At 38.6% G+C, this 20,989-nt stretch overlaps 1 protein-coding gene across 2 annotated transcripts in view; it reads left to right on the top strand.

The window, feature by feature from the left end:
* Positions 1-13,044, top strand: part of ASCC3 (activating signal cointegrator 1 complex subunit 3) — a 330,962-nt gene extending 317,918 nt beyond the window's left edge. For both annotated transcript variants that reach the window (XM_047761598.1, XM_047761591.1), the window contains 5 exons: positions 3,629-3,780; positions 5,577-5,724; positions 8,856-9,065; positions 11,966-12,141; positions 12,236-13,044. In XM_047761598.1, coding sequence (XP_047617554.1) covers positions 3,629-3,780; positions 5,577-5,724; positions 8,856-9,065; positions 11,966-12,141; positions 12,236-12,383 — 834 coding nt within the window. In that variant the 3' untranslated portion in view covers positions 12,384-13,044. The remainder of the gene's footprint in view (positions 1-3,628; positions 3,781-5,576; positions 5,725-8,855; positions 9,066-11,965; positions 12,142-12,235) is intronic.
* Positions 13,045-20,989: the final 7,945 nt, after the last annotated feature.

The raw sequence follows: 20,989 nt of genomic DNA, 5'->3' as shown, positions 1-20,989 counted from the left end.
TCCTCCAGTTAGGCATGAGCTGCAGGTTCTGTCTTTGGCCTTGTCTGTCCCCTGACTTTCTTGCATTTGCTCACCTCTCCTGATGAACAGTTCTGCACATTCCATGCATTTGCTTCTGTCCTTGCATGCCCTGTTCCTCGAAGCCCTGTACTACTCAGTGCAAAAATCAACCCCAAAAGTTCCAAAGGAGGTCCCTCTTAGAAAGAATTGTTTGTTTTCAGATGTTCTTTTCATATTATCATAGAGGAATATTAAAATATGTACCTATTTCTTGAGACCTAGGTGTTCCAGGCAATATAGTAGATATCTTCCACAGTACATCACCTCATTTTACCATCATAGCACCCCTGTATGGATGTACAACACCCTTCTATCAATGAGAGATCTAGCGTCATAGGTTGAGTTCTCCAAATTTACACACAGTAAGTGGGGCAAAATTAGGGTTCAAATGTATGTCTGACAGCAAAGCTTGTGGTTTCTAGGTTTTTTTCCCTACACGGTACTGCCTTTAGCAGATGTGAAGGAACTTAGGTGGAACTTTTGTTATAATTCTTGTAATTGCATTTTTTACTAATATTCTTTCATAAAATGAGTATTTCTTGAGTGCTCTGTGTTAAGGCTACAGCTACAAAGAATATTTCCAGAATCTTGCCATCAAAGAGCCTATATTTAATGGGCACGTGTATAAACAAAGATTCATGGTAGGGTAATGGTGGCATGCCAAGAGCAGCAGACACATAGGAAAAGAGGTACCTACAGTCCATCTAAAAGACTCAGGAAGCCTTCACAGGAAGAAGGAGCATTTGAGCTTGACTTGAAGGATGGCTAGGAATTTCCCAGGTAGACTAGGTCAAGCAAGGGAGCAGTATTTGTAAAAAGAGAAACTGCAGAGAAGTGTTAGCTTTTGTCCTCTACACAGCATGAAGCCATTGAAAGAAGTCCAAGCAGAGGAATGACGTGATTAGTTTTACCTTGAAAGTTTACTGTGGTAACAGTATAAAATATGAGTTGAAGAAAAATGAGTGTGAGAATAAAGGGGTATTTATAATAGTTATAATATTCCAGGTGAGAGTTGATGAGGGTGTGCTGCACTGTGGCAGTAATGGGAGGGGGCAGAGAAAATACGATGCACAGAGATGTGTGGCAACGTTTGGTTCAGCACATTTGCGTACTCACAGCCGTCTACCAGCCCAGGTTCTTGGTCTCCCAACCTGCCTTTTCTCTAAATTAAAACAAGGTAAATAATAGTTTTCAATTCATGATACCATTTTTTCATTTACTTCGCGTAAGCAATCACTTTGCGTGATTTTTTTTTTTTTTTTTTTTACATTTTCACATCTGGATCATACAATGAAAGATTGTGGCGAGCTCTCATAAATTTTATGAAATCTTTCAACTTCATCATGAAAACTTCAAAGTTAAAAACATCTGGTCCATCCGTCCAGCTCTTCTAGTATGTGAGCTTTGGTCTGGAATTTATTTCCAGTCAAGTTGTAATGTAAAAATCACAAGTAAATTCACCATAGTTAACTCTACATTACAACTTCTAGCATCATCATGATCCTGCATTAGGTATAATTATTCATTTCTCTTTCCCTTTTCTCCTCCCTCCCTTGCAGAATTCAAGAGTTGTGACTTGTGAACTAATACTTTTATTTTTGTCTGAGTAGTGTTCCTCATGAACAGCTTGTCTCATACACTTCAAAGGCAACGTGTTTTAATCAGCTATACAGAGAAACAGAAAGACAGAAGTGGATTTTCCCTAGGTTTTTTTTGTTTTGTTTTGTTTTTGGTTTTGTTTTTGGTTTTTTGGGGTTTTTTTTGTTTTGTTTTGTTTTTGCTTTTTAGGGCCACACCTGCGGCATGTGGAGGTTCCCAGGTTAGGGGTTGAATTGGAACTGTAGCTGCCGGCCTACACCAGAGCCACAGCAACACAGGATCCAAGCCGTGTCAGCAACCTACACCATACACAGCAACGCCAGATCCTTAACGCACTGAGCAAGGCCAGGGATGGAACCTGCATCCTCATGGATGCTAGTCAGATTCGTTAACCGCTGAGCCGAAACAGGAACTCCTCCCTAGATTTTTAAGTACACACATTCATACATGTAAACACATTCATATATACACATACACATATACATGCATATAAATATGTCTCTTCTACCAACAGTCAGGCGTCATGATGTACAATTAGTAGACTCACTAAAGATCAATTTGATCATTCCATCACACTAACCATGACATACATCCATAAATGTCCATCCATTTCCCTGTAATGTGTATGAAAAGACCACACATTGGTTTGGCCAGATGGTTTTTAAACTATTTTACTTTTTTGTAAATTAGAGAACCCAGAATAGGAAATTCAAAACTTAGAAGGAAAGTGTGTCTGACTCAATAGTACTAAGTAGTATGGCCAACTAATTTTATTAGCATAATAGACCTTTCAAAACCATTTCTGAAAATGTACTGATAGATTTTGTACATTTTATAAGTCATCAGTGAGATGGAAAAATATCATTTTAGACATTTACAATATACATCTGATTTCTCTTACCTTCATCTCTTCATTTACCAAAACAAGAGAGTACACTCCTAAAACTGTATAAAGTAGTTGCCTCAGATCATGATGTTAACTTAGGTGTCTTTAAGTCAGTATTCACTAGAATCTAATTTAATTGAAACAGCTTTGCCTGTGTAAACTTCTCCTTTGTTTAAGTAAGATTTCACTGTTTAGTTTTGCCTTAAGCAAATGCAGCCGTTTGTTTGTCCATAAAACATTGGATTAAACATATAGACTAATATGAATCGCTTCTCATCACTGCACATGTACCACTGGTTCCTTCCCCCTTTAGTGTGTGGTGTATTATTTTCATTGAAAACCAGGGCTCTGCTTTCAGCCTGCCCTCTAGGGAAAATAAATTTTTGGCAAGAAGACCTCCTATCACCTTACCATTATTGATTTTAAATTTGGAAAAGACTCCCTGAGATTTACTTTTTAAATGCAGCTGCTAGTGCTCTTCATACACTGAATTATGTAGGTATTTGCTCTCACTCAAGTACACTCGGTTTTTCTCTTTGTTTTATTGCTGGATGCCAATATTACCGGCCTATCTTTGCTGACCTAAAAAAGTTAAATATTTGGCACCTTGTAGGAAGTAATGTGCAATAAATGCTAGGAGACAGTGTGTCCCTCTAATCCAACTATTTTGAGTTATAGCAATTTAGAGGTATAATGCTGGGGGTGGGGGTTGTTTTTTGTCAAGGCTAATGTCAGGATCTCCCGTGCAGAGGGCAGGTGCTGTGGTATTCTTTTTTTTTTTCTTTTTTTTGTCTTTTTGCCTTTTCTAGGGCCGCTCCCACGGCATATGGAGGTTCCCAGGCTAGGGGTCTAATCAGAGCTGTAGCCGCTGACCTACACCAGAGCCACAGCAACGTGGGATCCGAGCCGCGTCTTCGACCTACACCACAGGTCGCAGCAATGCCGGATCCTTAACCCACAGAGCAAGGCCAGGGATCAAACCTGCAACCTCATGGTTCCTAGTCAGATTCGTTAACCACTGCGCCACAACGGGAACTCCATGTGCCATGGTATGCTTATAACGTGCATGTTCTCTCTGTTCAGGCAATGCTGGATGTGGCCGCAGACCAGGGCTGGCTGGTGACTGTCCTGAACATCACCAACTTGGTGCAGATGGTGATCCAAGGTCGGTGGTTGAAAGACTCCTCTCTTCTTACGATACCACACATAGAAAACAACCATCTTCACATTTTCAGGTAGTTATTTTACTTCTCAATGTAATTGTTTCTTTTTTTTTTTACTTCACAAAATTATTTCCTTTACCTGTGTGGTCACTTGAATTTCATGTTGTGCCTAAAATATAGATTCCTACAGTCAAAATGCCCATTTCCCATAGGGAGACGCAGGCTAGTGACAGAGTACTCTCACTTGGAATTTGGTCATCGGTCCCCAGCTGAACCACAATTCCTTTTAGCCTTCTATTAAATTGTTTTCCATTTGCAACATCAAATACATTTTCATTTTAACTGTGTTTATTCCTTTACAATATCAGCCTTCATTATAAAAGATGATATTGATGTACTTTGTGATCTAAAGTAAAATAAATGACCAATTTCTGTTATTGCAGAATACATTTGAGGGGTCAGAAATCTATTATCAAAAAAGTGTACAAAATGTCCAAACCTGAGTAGCTGTATATACTAGCAGCTGGAGATATAACCTGTGCTTAAAAGAACAGTTTATATTATCATGAAATTATTCAGTTCTTAGGTCATATATATAGGGCTGCAAATATTTGTAACTAAGAAAAGAACAGTACATATTACAAGCAGGGTTGGCAGTGTTTAAATGAAAATGTTTCCCACCAGTTGAGAGAGAATTTGCAGCCAAAATGTTGGTTCACAGTCCTGTAGACAAGCAAAACAGTCTAGCTGTGCCACCGTCATGCACCCTCTCCCTCCCATCAGCTGGACTAAGAGTGGCAGTCATTTAAGGCATCTAAAGATGTACACCAACCAGACATGGGGTCTCCTCAGGAAAGTCCCTCAGTTTTGCTGAAGTAGACTGAGTTCCAGGGCAGTTGTTTCCATCATGCTTGAGTCCCCACCACAGGATGTCCCTGGAAACTAAAAGGCACATTCAGAGAGTAAGCCACACTAGCAGCACGTTGGGGAAAAGCTGATACCTCATATGTCAGCAACTCAGCTTCAGGAGCCCTTTCAGTATGGCCCTAGAGGTTATGGGAGTTGGGTTTCAGCAGTAAACGAGACACATAAAAGTAGTAATCCAACACAGCACATGGGCCTGGTGTGGAAGCTGGCTGGGGCCTGAGAGAGTCCATCCAATTCTTTGTTGTTAACCAGAAAAGTGCTAGTGTGTGTCTAATTGCAATTATATTTTTCGTCTCGCTGTGTATACAGGAAATAGCAAGATTTAGGTAGATTCTGTTCCTGGTGATCTGGCACTATGTATGCTGTGAGTCTCAGATATTCCCAAAATGTACTTTGAATTGTATGCTCTCAACAACTTACAGTGAGAACCATATTCAGGTAATTATATTAGAGACCTTTGCCTGCTTGCATTAAAAAGGCTCCAGTTCAGTACTTTGTCCATGTGGAAGCATTAGCCCACGTCCGTGCCTTCCTAGAGAAAGACACCACCTGTCTGTGAACCCTAATTGTCTGCTGAGCTCACATATGATTTACAGATTTTATATAATGGTAACGAAACTGCCTTGGATTAATATCTTAGAGAATGCTGGCTGATTTTGAAGCTTAACAGTGGTGGCCTTTAAAAAGTCATATAGTTGGGTATATGATTTAATTGGTATATTTAGTTGGGCGTATGGTATAATTTCTGCTGTACAGTAGAGTGACTCAGGTTACTATACAGCAGAAGTTATCACAATATTGCAAGTCAACTAAACTTCAATAAAATTTTAAAACCTCATAGTAATTTTTTAAAAACTGTTCTAATTATATAAATCATCATTGTCAGAAAATCTCTTGTACCATGAAAGGATTATTTGGTTGGTATTGATATTATTTCCTAGGAAATGGAGCCCAGGTGTAAAGGGCCCACGTGCTGGACACCATGGCTTCATCGAGTGCCTCCCTGAACTGATCCATGCCTGTGGAGGGAAAGACCACATATTCAGCTCCATGATAGAAAAAGAGCTACCAGCCACAAAAATGAAGCAGGTAAGGCCATCGGTTCCACAGTTCAAAGCTCTCTCCCTCTGTGAGTCTGGAAAGTTATACCAAGAGTTTTCCAACCTTAGAGTGCTGCTTTCAGAATCAGACTCTCCTGGGTTTAAATTCCATGTGCCTTTTACAGACAGTGATTATGAACATAAAGACATTACACCGGTCTCCTGAAGTCCTTAGGAAGATTAAGCAAGATGTTATTATGTAAACTGCTCTATAGAGTTCCTAATATGGCATAGAGCTTAATAAGTGATATTAAAAATAATGATAATAACCATAATCAGTAGTAGCACTGGCATTATTAGAAGGTTGTCTCAGTATAATTCAGTTAAGCTGACTGAGAAAGGCTTCCTATGACTTGCCCATCACTGAGCTGCCTTGCTTAGGAGCTCTTCTAATCCCCTCTTCAGAGTGGGTTTTTTTTGGGGGGGTGTGGGGGTGTTAATGCTTAGTATATTTTCTTTTTCTTTTTTTTTTTTTTCTTTTTAGGGCCATACCTGCAACATATGAAAGTTCCCAGTCTAGGAGTCAAATCAAAGCTGAAGTCGCCAACATGCACCAGAGCCACAGCACAGCAACTCAGGATTCGAGCCACGTCTGTGACCTACATCACAGCTCACAGTAACACTGGATCCTTAACCCACTGAGCAAAGCCAGGGATCGAACCCGCATCCTCATGGATACTAATTGGGTTCATTACCACTGAGCCACAATGGGAACTCATTTAGTATATTTTCATGCAGTTCCCTCAATTACTTTTTTATGCCCTCCCATTTTAATCAGTTTGTTTTTCTTAGATTCTGATGTATTCCTTCAAATAAACTCCTTATTGTATTACCTATAGCTTAGATATAGATCTAAATCTTTGTTGTGAAAGACAACGTGACAGAAAAAGATCATGACAACATGGTAGAAAAAGACTGTCTTTGGAAAGATGAAAAATATGAATGAACAATGCCAGAAATATTTGGCAAATATAGACTTCTGAGTCTTAAGCAATTTTACCTAAACATGTCAAAGTAAATGTTCAGGATTTATAACATAATTAACATATTGACTTGCAAATGCAGGTATTAAAATAAAGAAACTTCTAAACCATGTCATTTTTTTTCCAGTGGAACTTACTTTTGAGCAAGACTTGGAAAAAGTATAACAGGCATTAAAATCTGATTGTTCAATTTCTGTTGAACCCAAAATTGGCACCAAAAAAACCTATTCAATTATTCATAATAAGTGCCTACCTTTCCAACTGAATTACCATCAAAATTCTGAATAAAAACAATATATTTAAATCAAAACAAGGCTTCTGTTAGCAGCAACAGATTTCTAACATAACATACAGTGATTTCAAGCCAAGTTTGAGATGTGATAAAAAATTAGAACATTGTTATAATTAGTTCAGGGAGAACTCAGAAGTAAACTTAGTTAATTTATTTGCATAAATTGCCGTTCTGTTATCTTTAAAACCAAATGCAAATTGGCTCAGTCTGATATGATGATGGTTATTTGGCTCAAAAGTGCTTCAATTTGCAGAGCAATCTGGTGTCGGCTCTGCAGTGAGGCGATCCCAGGTAACATACAAATCCTGAATTATTCCAGAAATTAGTATGTTGAAAGCATCAATTTAAGTGCTAATTGCAGTAGTAATGAGAAAAAGCAGTACGACTGTGAGATTTGCATCTTCTACCCCATCAGTATGCCTGGAACGGCTGCTGACTGGCAGAGGATTTGGCTGCTAATTAAATAATTGTATGCATGGCAGTGCTTTTGCCTGATTCAATAGATGAAGATTAATCCTCAGATAAATATGTTTGGCTGGTATTGAAATGTCTTAGCAATTTCTTTAAAAACCAGCTCATGTTTTATATACATATATGTGTGTGTATATGTTTGTGTATATATGTACAAATATATATACACAACCAACAAATACATGTATATACATTGAAGACTGAAATTAATAATACTAAGTGCTGTGAAAAGATTACAGATATATTAAAGACGGATCTGCCTTTGGGAGGCTCTATAATAACTCTTTTTAAGGCACAAGTAAAGAAACAAGTGAAGTCTTGCTTCATGTGGTAAATCACACTTGTGTTGTCTCATGAAGTTAAATGCTTTATAGAATTTGTGTATTTGTTGACCACTTACATCCAGAGGTACGGCTTCTAGACTCAATGACTACTGATTCTAGCAGGGGATCAGCCATCATCTGTTAACTTGAAGCACAGTGTAGGCTCTTCTGCAGCCTATTTCAAGATCTATTCCAAACATGATTTCAGATTCACAAACCAAGTGATAGGTGTGGATTTGGATTGAAAATTTGCATTGGATTTACAGTTTTGGACCTAAGGGACAATTTGATTCATCAGGGCTTCTTCATTTCAATTAGGTGGTATACTCAACAGCAATAAAGTCTTAGCAAACAGGAAATCAAGGACTATAAGGAAAACTATAGTGTCTATTAAATAAAAGGAAAACCAAAATTGAAGTATTCATGTAGTTTTACAAACTTAGAAAGTAAAACAGATAAACAGCCACTATAGAGATAAGTTTTCTTGACTGGTAGTGATATGTGCCACATAATTATAAATGTTAGAAAAAGATGACCATTAATTATCTGAGGACATCAAGGATGCTATTTTGCACACAAATAAATGAGTACAAGAAAAACTAGGAAATCCGAACAAGAGCTGTGGGTTGTATTAATATTAATATCCTGGTGTTAATATTGTACTTTAGTTTTGAAAAATGCTATCACTGGGGGAAACTGGGGATATGGTGTTCAGGTTCTCTCTGTTTTACATATAATCTTTTTCATATTTTTCTGTTATGATTTATTGCTGGATATCGCTTATAGTCCCCTGTGCTATACAATAGGACTTTGTTTATCCATCCTATATGTAATACTTTGTACCTGCTAATCCCAAACTCTCAATTCTTCTCTCCCCTGCCCCCATCCCCCTTGGCAACCATAAGGCTGTTCTCTATACCTGTGAGGCTCTCTCTCCTTTATTTCTTATAATTTCATTGAATCTAGAATTAATCTCAAAAAAAGAGGTTGATTTTTTTAACTCACCATTTCTTAGTTTCACATTATTATCTTTTATTTCTTTTTAATTCAGGCATGGAATTTCTTATCTCATTTGCCAGTGATAGATGTTGGCTTAAGTGTCAAAGGCTGGTGGGATGACTCAGCAGAAGGACATGACGAGCTCTCTATCACAACTGTGACTTCGGACAAACGCAACGACAACAGATGGGTCAAATTGCACGCTGATCAGGAGTATGTGCTTCAAGTCAGTTTGCAGAGAGTCAACCTTGGGTTCCACAAGGTATAGTGTTTGGTTTCCATTCTCAAATGCCTCACACCAGTTACCAGCATGCGCCAGCACACGTATCTTTCATATTTCTAATATGTCCGTGCCATTCATGAATCCCAGTTCCTCAACTGGCCTTAAGCAGTAAGAGTCAGCCATCTGAAATTAATCAGTTCTGCTCATGGGCCATTTTTCCATCCCAGAATACCTGCACGACATAAGAATATAATGCCTAGAGTCCTGTCCTCAAATTATGGTCCATATATTCAGTCCCCCAGAATGTCCTGGAGTACCGTTAAGAGCACAGATTCCTTGTCCCTGTGCTAGGCCAACTGCATCAGAATCTCAGGGCCCTGAAGGATTCTCAAAAGCTAGACTTGTCCTAGCGCCCAAGTGAGGAAGACGCCAGCTTATTGTGCCTCACTTGCCACACCCACCTGCTTCCTTCATGAGAATGCACAGGAGAGAGCTTGGGCCAAATACATACAGTATTTTTATTTTTTTTATTTTATTTTATTTTATTTATTTATTTATTTTTTTGTCTTTTTGCTATTTCTTGAGCTGCTCCTGCGGCATATGGAGGTTCCCAGGCTAGGGGTCTAATCAGAGCTGTAGCCACCAGCCTACACCAGAGCCAGAGCAACACGGGATCCGAGCCGCGTCTGCAACCTACACCACAGCTCACGGCAACGCCGGATCATTAACCCACTGAGCAAGTGCAGGGACCGAACCCGCAACCTCATGGTTCCTAGTCGGATTTGTTAACCACTGTGCCACGACGGGAACTCCAAGTATTTTTATTTTAAGTTTCTGTGCTCTTTTCTGTTGCCTGTGACACCAAAAGTAGTTATTGTGCCCTCTAAGAATATCAGGACACAACATGTGGGCAGATTGGTTTTTAGGATCCTAATAATCAAAATAAGAATTTGAAAGTCAGGGGCTTCCCCCATATCTAGAACTAGCACTCAGGAGTGAGGTTGTATTTCGTTAATAGTGTACCCTCTGTTTTCATGCAAAAAATGGTCAGTAACTCTCTGCTGTTACAGTGTCTTTTCAGGACTATGCCTTCAAGTCCCATCTCATTTGACTGCTAATTCTAAAAATCAGTCACTGTTGGTATGAACTGATTGGCCTCTGGCATTTCAGAGGTTTTAATTTGAGCATTTTTAGCTCACTTATGTATAGCAACTAAAAAAAAAAAAAAACAAATACAGTAATAATCATACAGATAAAATCACGAGGGAAACTTAATATTTTTTTTTGCATAGCTACCATGTGAGGAGGTGTGTTTCCCATTTTACAGAATAAGGAAACTTAGGGAGTTTAGGAATTTGCCAAGGTCCTAGCGTTTAAAAGCATGAGGGCAGGGTTGGAGCACAGAGTTCTCTTGTTCCAGTTCCTGTCCTCTGTGCACCTGCCACCTGCAGACCCCCTGACAGAAGCCAGGCCTGTCACATAGCTAAACAAGGTACCCCGGCCTCAGGGGGCTCCAGTTTCAACAAAGAGACACTCAAGCAACTTATCACAGTCCCCTGAGAAGCACTGTGCTGAGGGCTGTCTGTGGTACTCTGAGAGCACTAATGAGGGAGAACTTTATTTTTAAGCCTTTGCAAATGTTTCTGACAATACTGTAGCATAAGATTTTTGTACCTTATAGTAGTACTTTTTTTTACCCTAATATTAAACATGAGATTTAATCATGCTAGAAAAACTCTAAATTTTGTTTCTAAAGTTTGTAAAAAAAATACCTTACTCTCTGACCTCTTTTTTTTTTTAAATGCCTTAAGTGAAACAACTCCCTCTAGAATATTGAATGAAGTCTGATGGAGACCATGCCATTATTAGTACATGTCATTCATTATTCGTGCATTTTATACCATAAACTCATTGTCTTAAGGAATCTCTAGAATAATCTTATATTTTGTAAAATCAATCTAAAACAAAGACTTCAAGTGCTGTCGTTATGGTGATATCTAATCTTGGATGGAAGTGATTAATATATTTTACAAATTGCTTAGCTTACAACTTCTCATTCCTTGGAAAAAGGAGAAAGGACTTTTTAATATTACCACAGTAGAATACGTGCTTTTTCACGTGAGTTTGTCTTTTTTTTTTGTCTTTTTGTCTTTTTGTCTTTTTAGGTCCACACCTTGGGCATATGGAGGTTCCCAGGCTAGGGGTCTCATCGGAATTGTGGCCACCAGCCTATGCCAAAGCAGCATCAGATCTGAGCCAAGTCTGTGACCTACACCACAGCTCATGCCAACATCAGATCCTTACCCCACTGAGTGAGGCCAGGGATCAAACCTGTGTCCCCAGGGATGCTAGTCAGATTCATTTCCGCTGCACCACGACAGGAACTCCTTCATGTGAGCTTGATTCTTGAGTTGGGGGGAAAATGTTTATACAGCAGAGTACTTATTATCTCAGTGTCCAGAATCTAGCCTTGATTGACTTTTTTCCCTAAGTATCAGTTTTTTGTAAATAAGACTTTGGAAGATTTGATTAATTTGGTTGTGTCTCAATTTATTCATCTGAAAATGGAGTCTTAATTTCATTTATAAGAATGTTATGAGAATTTACTAATTTGGTAAACTGTTCTAACTGGGCCAGATAATTCTAGTTGTTATAGTCAAACAATAATAGTGGTTAAATAATTTCATAGTCAAATAATTATAGTGGTTAAAGTAGTGTCTATAATGTGCTTTGAGAATCTTGAAAAAAGATAGATGATAGCATATCAAACAAGCAAACCAGAAAATTAAACATGTCCCAGATGGATACATTAAACCATGTAGATGTATGGCCTTAACATAGCCTTTTAACCACAACCAAGGAGTAGTATAGAAGATCTAGCCATTATTAAGGTGCTTCGTTTTTTGTTTTTGTTTTTGTTTTTGTTTTCTGGTTTTCAGGGAAAGCAAGACAGCCATGCTGTCACCCCTCGATTTCCCAAATCAAAAGATGAAGGATGGTTTTTGATATTAGGAGAAGTGGATAAGAGAGAACTTATCGCTTTGAAAAGAGTGGGGTATGTCCGAAACCATCACCTTGTCTCCATCTCGTTTTATACCCCTGAAGTCCCCGGAAGGTAAGCAGACTCTTACCCCCGAGTTCAGGGAGAACTAACTGCAGCTATGATGAGAGTGGTGCTTTTACATTTGTGTTCCTTTTTTACACTTTAGGTATATTTACACGCTGTACTTCATGAGTGACTGCTACCTTGGCCTGGACCAGCAATATGACATCCATCTCAACGTCATACCAGCCAGCGTTTCCGCACAGGCCGATGAGGAACTCTCTGATGCCCTGGCTGACCTCAAAGTAAAATAACTTGACCTGAAGGATCCATTGGAAAGGAGCAGTTGAGAAGCCTGACGGTGCAGTCATCTGGACAGAGTCAAATGACTTGATGTTTGCCTTGGGAGACTCAGCTTCCAACCCCAAGACACCGTGGAAATCAGCAGTGGCTGCAACACTGACTCCAGCCACCCAAAGTCAGCTGCAGGGGCCTTTCACCAAATGTTGCCTTTTTATAATGTTGTCTTCATGGGTCTCTTGATGTGTAAAATGACTACACAAGTAGGAGAACCTTTTAATTTATGTATATTGAGATGATATTTAGATATTATTAAATTTTACATTTCACAAAGGTTTACAGCAACATTGGCTTCTCTTTTTTTAAGGAAAACTACACAGAAGCATGACAGTGTTAAGATTTGTTATAACAGATTTCTAACCCTGCAGCATAAAATATATAAGGTAAATCTGTACACTGATATACAGGATGTCTTGTTAGCCAAATTTATACTCTGATCACACAAGAGATGTAATTTCAAGAATTTCTTATTGTCATCAATGTTAATAATATATGATGTAAACTTACATTACAGAGCCCAATAATGATTTAAAAAGAAAATCGTATACTGAGCTCAGAAAATGTAGATACTTTAACTGGTGGAAATAAAATATTCAGCGTGCAACTTCAAGACAAGCTGTCTATTTATTCTCTCTGCCTCCTTCCATTAGAGCCCCTCTTATTCTTCTGTTCTTTTCGTTTCCTTCTCTTTCAAGACTTCACTTCTGTACACTTTCTGGTATATTTATTTACACAAGGAGAGAAGTACAATCTAATTCATACAGACCACAAAGTACAATTCTGGGTCTCTGTGCGCTTCAGAACAGGCCTGAGACAAACGTAGAAAACTATCAACCCCTACAGGTAGGTTTTCACCTGTGGTAAGAGGAAAATCTCTATGTCCAAACAATTTCCACCTTGAAAAATACTTTTTTTCGTGGAAATAGTGGTTGGATTCAATGTCCATATAACATACATTCCCGTGAAATGAAATTCTATCTTTGCAACATAATTTCAGTTATTCCCAGTCCTGTGATGCATTATTTTAAAATACTTTCCATTATAATCACCACAGATACTAGAATTTCAAAGTTTCTCAGAAACTGGAACACACTGCTTGTGTGTACCTCCTTTTCCATACCAAAAAAAAAAAAAAAAAAAAGGAAAGAAAAGAGAAAGAAGGAAGAAGGAGGAGAAATAAAAGCAGGATGGAAAGGGAAGTTCCCTGGTAGCTCAGCAGGTTAGGGATCCAGTGTTGTCACTTCTGTGGCTCAGGTTTGAATCCTGGCCCCAGGTATGGCAATTTAAAAAAGGCGGAGGGGGGTTCCCGTCGTGGCTCAGCAGAAATGAATCCAACTAGCATCGATGAGGACGCAGTTTCGATTCCTGGCCTTGCTCAGTGGGTTAAGGATCTGGCATTGCCGTGAGTTGTGGCGTAGGTCACAAACACAGCTCAGATCCCATGTTGCTGTAGCTGTGGTGTAGGCCAGGGGGTACACCTGATTCAACCCCTAGCCTGATAACTTCCGCGGTTATGGCCCTAAAATGACAAAAGTGAGGGGATGGGGAGAAGCAGGCATTCACTTCTCTAAATTAAATCTAAATAATGATCCTGAGCACACAATAAATAACGATTGTGAGTACAGTGGAAATGAGGTATCTGAAGAACTCTAATCTCAGAAGTTTACTTCATATAAAGAGGTCTTTCTGCTTTCTCTCTCTGGAAGCTTATTTTCTAATTGCAATTCATACCTTAACCACTGTTTTAGTGAAATTAAAAGAAAATGAAGACTATATATAGACAATCAACAGCCCATACAGGAAACAGAAAAGAAACAATCTCACTGTCTTTATGTTATCAGTCTCATTCCTTTTTTTTTAGAAAGCAGGCGAGTTTGGGGAAGTGAATCTACTTCACTGGACATGCTGCCAAGGACATAGGCACAATGAGAGTGAATTTCTGTTGCATCTATTGCGAGAACAGACAATGTGATAATTTAATTTTAAAATTAAAAGTGATTAGTTCACCATAAGCTGCTGAAGATACTAGGAAGGCCAGGTGTGCTTGGATGAAAAAGTTCATCTTCCAATGACCAATGCCATTTGTCTAAACTTTATCCTCACTCATTGCTCAACCATTTCACATTTCCCTGGATTGTATCAACTCCACATAATGGACATTCCAGTCAGATATTCGTTCTAGGTATGATGTTGAGTGCTCTGATATTCACGTGAATCAGAGACATGTCCTCCCTCAGACAAGGTAGCCTGGTGAGGAAAGAAGATGTTGATAACTAATAAAAGGAAGTTATTGCAGCAGTGAAGTACTTAGAAAAAGTCATGAAGGGACATTGAGGCTGAGTTTTGAAAATGGCTAGAATTACAAAGGTGGAGATGAAGGAAGAGCCCTTCAGGTAAAATAGCATTGACCAAGGCTCTGAGAGAGCCCAAGGTGTCCAGTTAGTCTGCACTTTCAGAGACATGAGAGGATTGACAGACAAGAATGGAAACGTATGTGAAATGCCCTTGAATTATAGGGTAAGAACTGCACATCTTAGGAGAACGCAATGGAATTCCTTGGCAAGGCTCCAGAGACGACAAGAAAGTCTAGGAGAACAACAGAGAATGAGTGGAGATGGGAGAGTGTGCATCTGCACCTGTGGTGGGGAACAGGTACTAAATACAATATTAAGCCTCCTCCCAATTCCCATATTCCCTTCTGGTGAACAGATCCAACAGCCTTAGAAAAACTACACATCTCTTCCCGAGCACACACATCACACCGTCCTCTACCTGCTCAGGCCATAATGCTTAGAGTCATCCTGGAAGCCCCTCTTGCACCTCATGCTGCTCCCTCAGCCTGGCTTTTCCCCAGACACCTACAGGTCTAACCATCTGAGTTTAGGTGTCAACCCACCCAAGCTCACCTGTCCCCCATCCCCCTTTCCTGTTTTTTTCTCCATTGTTTTTATCAACACTATAAAAATTATTTTCATACTTATTATTAGTCTCTCCTAAGCTTCCGGATTAAGCTTCAGGAAGGATTTTTTATTTTATCACATTTGTTCACAGCTACATCAGCCAGGACCTACAGCATCACCCGGCACATGGTAACTGCTTGATAAATCGTTGCTGAATGACTCAATGAACAGAAACTCACATGGATTCTAAAATGCCACACACCCACCTCAGCTGACACCTCCTCTTCCAGAGATGGCATCTCCTCTCAGACTCACTAGGAGCAAGGTACTGGCCTGACCCTCCTGTCAGCTGTCAGCAGAGCAGAGGTATCCTTAAGCTAATTGGTACCTCTATTGTGATGATGTTTATGGGATATTTTTAGATAGCAGTGGATCTTGGATATTACAGTTGCTTTAAACCTTCACATTCTCCTAAAACCTTTTTAACCTGAGCTTTTAGCTCTCTTTTTCTCTCACCAAATCCCTTTCTTTCCTCCATCACTGCTGCTAACTAGTCACAGTAAAAAGATCCCCGAACAGAAACTCCAGACATTTGAAGAATGTGAACTGATAATAACTTCTCTTTTTCAGAAATAATTGAAAATGAGCAAGCAAACATTATTTCATGAGCTAGCTTCTTATAAAGAAAAACCTGAATTAAGTTTTAAGTCTTTCAACAAGCATTACCAAAATAGAACTTGGCTTCAAAGATGTATAGTGAGCCCCTAGATTAGCTTTCTTTTTTTGCTTTCAGGAATCTAAATTCTAAATCTAAGGTTTGCAAGGAGATAAAAAATGTTGAGTTTAATGTGTTCTAACTATATTACTTTAACATCCTCAGTAAAGCTCAGAATGGTAGTTGATTCCAGGTAGTCCTGGAAGCCTGCTTTTTGTTAATGGAGGATGGCTGGAGTGACTTCAGGAAAGAGTTTTTCCCACAGTCTCAGGCTCAGTTCTTTCACTTTTCATTATGGAACATTCTGTCCTATTTCTGAAAAATAAAGTCCTTCAGATTTAAGGACTTTAAATGAAATTTCAAAGATTTTTCTTTGCTTGAACCTTCTTCCCAAGTCTTCTGCATGTTGATTTGAGGAAGATGTTGGGGTGCTATTCAGATATTAGGTCCAGTCTCATCCAAGGTCAAGCTTTGGGCCCCGATGGCTACATCTGAATAGATGCTTAAATTTTTATTATTACTCTTCAATTGACCTGCAGTTCAGGAAATATTTTTAAATACACTGATTAAAGTTTCACAAGTAATACTGTGTCTCTAAATTAATATTAAGCAGTTCTTTGTGGAGACTTCCTGGAGGACAAAATGGACCATAAATCAATCCAGGATGTTAAGCAGAATTATAGCTCCTCCTTCTAATTAAAAGTTCTTGAATCCCCAAATGCTTGTCTCCTTACTTCTATTACTTGCGTGTTCTTGATTTTATTTGGACTAGTTAAACCTCATAGATGCCATGCCAGTCCATTGAAAACAAGTACTAATGATCTTGAATGATTGCACCCTTTGATTCCAAGTTATGTTGGAAGCAGTTTTTAATGATTTGAAGATCACCAGGCTGATTCAAGATAAATTTTATATCTTAACTTTCATCCAAGTACAAATGGCTCTTGGCATCAAAATACTGCCCTTTGCAGGGTGTGGATTGCTGTAGCCATAGCCCATCTTCTCAAATGGTCTCAAAGTCACCAACTTTCAGAGGGGAATGGAACTTCTGAAGGAACCAAATAATTCCTGCAGGTGAGATGACTAGTAACATTGAGTAATGCTGACTTCCATAAAAGTGAAACACCAAAGACAATCAAAAAATAGAGATTTTGAAAAAGTTTTTCATGGCAATGTCAGAATCGGTACATATTCTCCAAAAGCAACAGTCTAAAGGGAAAAAAATTATTTGGATATGTTAAGTTCTAACCCACGTGGGCCAGCCAAACATAAAATGGGGCGGTTTAAATTATAAAAGAAAGTTTGAATTGCAACAACACAACAATAACCAAAAAACACCTTCACAGCATGATTATAAAATAATGTATAGCAGGGCTACCAACAGAGATCTTCATTAAGCTAACATTCTCTGTCTCAACTTCATAGCTGTCTCTCCACTAAACCCCACACTGGACAGCTTCACATACTTCCTCTTTAAGTATCTAAAGCTGATACCACCACATGAAAATTTCCAAGAGTCATTCTTTTTTATTTATTTATTTATTTATCTATCTATCTATCTTTTTAGGGCCATACCCACAACATATGGAACTTCCCAGGCTAGGGGTCAAATTGGAGCTGTAGCTTCCAAAATAAGCCACAGCTACAGCAATGCCAGATTGTAGCCACATCTGCAACCTACACCATAGCTCACGGCAACGCTGGATCCTTAACCCACCAAGCAAGGCCAGGGATCAAATCCACATCCTCATGGATACTAGTTGGATTCATTACCACTGAGCCACGATGGGAACTCCCTCTAGTAATCACTCTTTAAAAAAAAATGCCAGTATCTTCAACTGAGCTTTCAAATAAGCCCTTCTAATCACAATACAAAAATGGCCTAATTATATGAGCAGTTTACCAGGAATGTTACATTAGCTGGGTATTATCAGCAAACATGTTCTATCTCCTATTACAACCCACTTTTACCAGAGATCTGGAAGGAATAGACATGGGTTAGAAAGAAAAGTTGGGTTGTGTATCAAGAGAAGTAGTTTGGTTTTAAGGGTTTTGGTTATTGTTTTCTTTTAATGCTATCTTACCCCTGTGTTGGACTTGGCAAGCCAACCCATACTGGAAGAAATTAGGATAATAGATCCATCTGGTCAGCTCTCTTCTGTTCCCATTTCCCCACCTCCAGAAAAGAGGTGATACCTAACCTTCCTCTCATAGTACTTGGCTCCATGATGCTAAGAAGGGCAGCCATCTTCATCGCTACAGCACAGCAAGTATTTTACCAATTTTATTGAACTAATCATTTATGTGAAAATGCCGAGAAGATAAGGAGCTAGAAAGAGAAAATAATATAAGTGAAATATTTCACTTATAAATTGTAAGTGAAACTCAAAGGTGATAAATTATAAATAAACTCATCCTCAGGATTGATTTTGTATGGCAGTGGGCAGTAGGCTAAGAGCCTATCTCATCATTGCTACTCTTTCTGCCCAGAAAGGGATGCACTTGTGTTCCATTACTTTGTGCTATAGTATTTCTACCTCTGCAAATGCAAATGCATGCACACTTTCCATTGAAGCTCAGCACACACGTGGGAATGGGTGGAACTTCAGGGGAACTTTTCTGAGGATGCTTCTTGGCAGCTTGCTTTGACAGAGAGTAAAGAGTAGACAAAAGCCCCAGACAGTGAAGAAGTCTGACTGCCCCTTTTCTACTCCCCCTGGGTTCTGAGCACCACCTTCACCACATCACAACCTTGCCAAGGCCATTTATGATGTCCAAATGAGCAGAAGCAGGGACGATTCTGGAAGCAGAACACCTTTGAGAGCAAAAGTGTGTGGGCACCTCACACTTGGACCAAGTGTTTGAGTTGCAAGATATATTACAAACCGAATGCAATGATATATTCAAGTAAATTCTAAAAATATTTTAAAGGCATTTGTGTACTTTGCTCTTTTTTTATTAAAGTGTAGTTGATTTACAATGTTGAGCCAATTTCTGCTGTACAGCAGAGTGACCTAGTCATACATATATATATACAATTCTTTTCTTATATTATCTTCCATCATGTTCTGTCCCAAGAGATTGGATATAGTTCCCTGTGCTGTACAGTAGGACCTCATTGTTTATCCATTCTGTCCTTCCTATTGCAAGCAATACCCACTCTGTCCAATCTCCCTGGGATTCGCATTGCTCCCGGTGCTCATAGAAGCATGAAAATCAATTCAAGTATATTCAGTAAAAACCTAAACCCTTTCCTTTTAAAAGCAAATATTTGACTTTTGTTTTCAAAAGTAACTATTTTTACACCATTTTATCCAACTTCTGAAACCTAATTCTAGCCAAAAATAAGAAGGAAAAAATGCCACTGGCTTCTAATATGGTATATTAGAAGCAATGAGAATAATATAGACATCTTGGTAAAACCACAGTCTTATTTTCTGATACTTTAGAAAATGCATTCCTCTAAAAACACATTACCCTTCAAGTGGCCTTTGGAGAAACTGAAACATTGAAGAAATCCTTGGATTGCAGCAAAGAACATTCTCCATGGACAATTCTAATCAATTATAGAAACATAACTGTACCCAGATCATATAATATACCACAGCGATGGTCCTGGCTTCTGTCCATGTTATAAAGTGCTGCAAGTCATAAACACAGGTCCTGCTGCTGTTTGCATCTCTCTAACCAGAAAGATTTACTCTCAACTGATTGTTACTTTTCATGCCGAAAATGATTGTACATCTGCACCTTTTATTTCAGTTTTGTCATTTTGTTATCTTTGCCCACTGTGTTAATTATTGTTGGATGCTTCAATCCTATCTCCAAACAATATATTTGAAACACTCATGAGGCTGCATTGCATAAATATTGAATGTGTTAAAGACAGAGTCTGAGGTAATTCAGAATGAATTTAAGCAAATTGATTGGAATCCACTTTTATTTAGAAAGTCTTCCAGGAACAATTGTGACATATTTAAAATAACTGTTCACAGAGATGCAATCTGCATGTGCATTCCGACAAATCCATGAATCAGCAATCAGCAGAAATATATGCCTTTAAGATGCCAGAAAACTGCCAAAAAGCATCAAAAAATCAATACTGATTATGGTAATAGTATACCTGGGAAAATTCTTCAGAACGAAAAGTGTTTTAAAATCAGATAAAAATAATGTAACAATGATGAGGCGTTAAAATTAAAAGGGGAAATGTAAGGTACACCCGGTCTGTAATTACATATGTGTTTTATAGGTTCAGTAGACAGAAAAATGAGATCTGTTCCACCCTGGTGAACAATGAGGGAAAGAGAAGTGGCAACTGTAATTAAAAGTCAAATGTCTTGCATTAGATTTGGCAGTGATTTCTTGGATATGACAACAAGGGCACAGGCAACAAAAGAAAGAACAGACAAATTGGACTTCATAAAAATTTGAAAATTTTGTGCATCGAAAGACACTGTATATAAGCAGTAAAAAGGCAACCCACAGAATATGGGGAGAAAGTCTTTTCAAATCATATATCTGATAAAGGATTCACATCCACAATATAAAAGAGAACTCCTAAAACTCAAAAACAACAACAAAAAACCCCAACCTGATTTAAAAAGTAGGAAAAGAGCTCGAATAGATATATTTCAAAAAAAGATATGCAAGCAGCCAATGGTGGCCCACATGAAAAGATGCTCAACATCACTAATCACTAGAGAAATGCAAATCCAAACCACAATGAGACACTGCCTCACATCTATTAGATTGGGGGGGGGGGGTTCCAGAAAATAACAAGTGTTGATGAGGATGTAGAGAAATCGGAACTTTTGTACACTGTGGTTGGGAATGTAAAATGATACAACTATTATGGAAAAATAATATGGTCAATCCTCAAAAAATTAAAAATGGAATAACCATATGATCAATCAATTTCACTTCTGGATATATTCTCAAAAGA

This window comes from Phacochoerus africanus, chromosome 2 (genome assembly GCF_016906955.1).
Source record: "Phacochoerus africanus isolate WHEZ1 chromosome 2, ROS_Pafr_v1, whole genome shotgun sequence".
NCBI lineage: Eukaryota > Metazoa > Chordata > Mammalia > Artiodactyla > Suidae > Phacochoerus > Phacochoerus africanus.
This window is presented reverse-complemented; position numbering and strand designations above follow the sequence as displayed.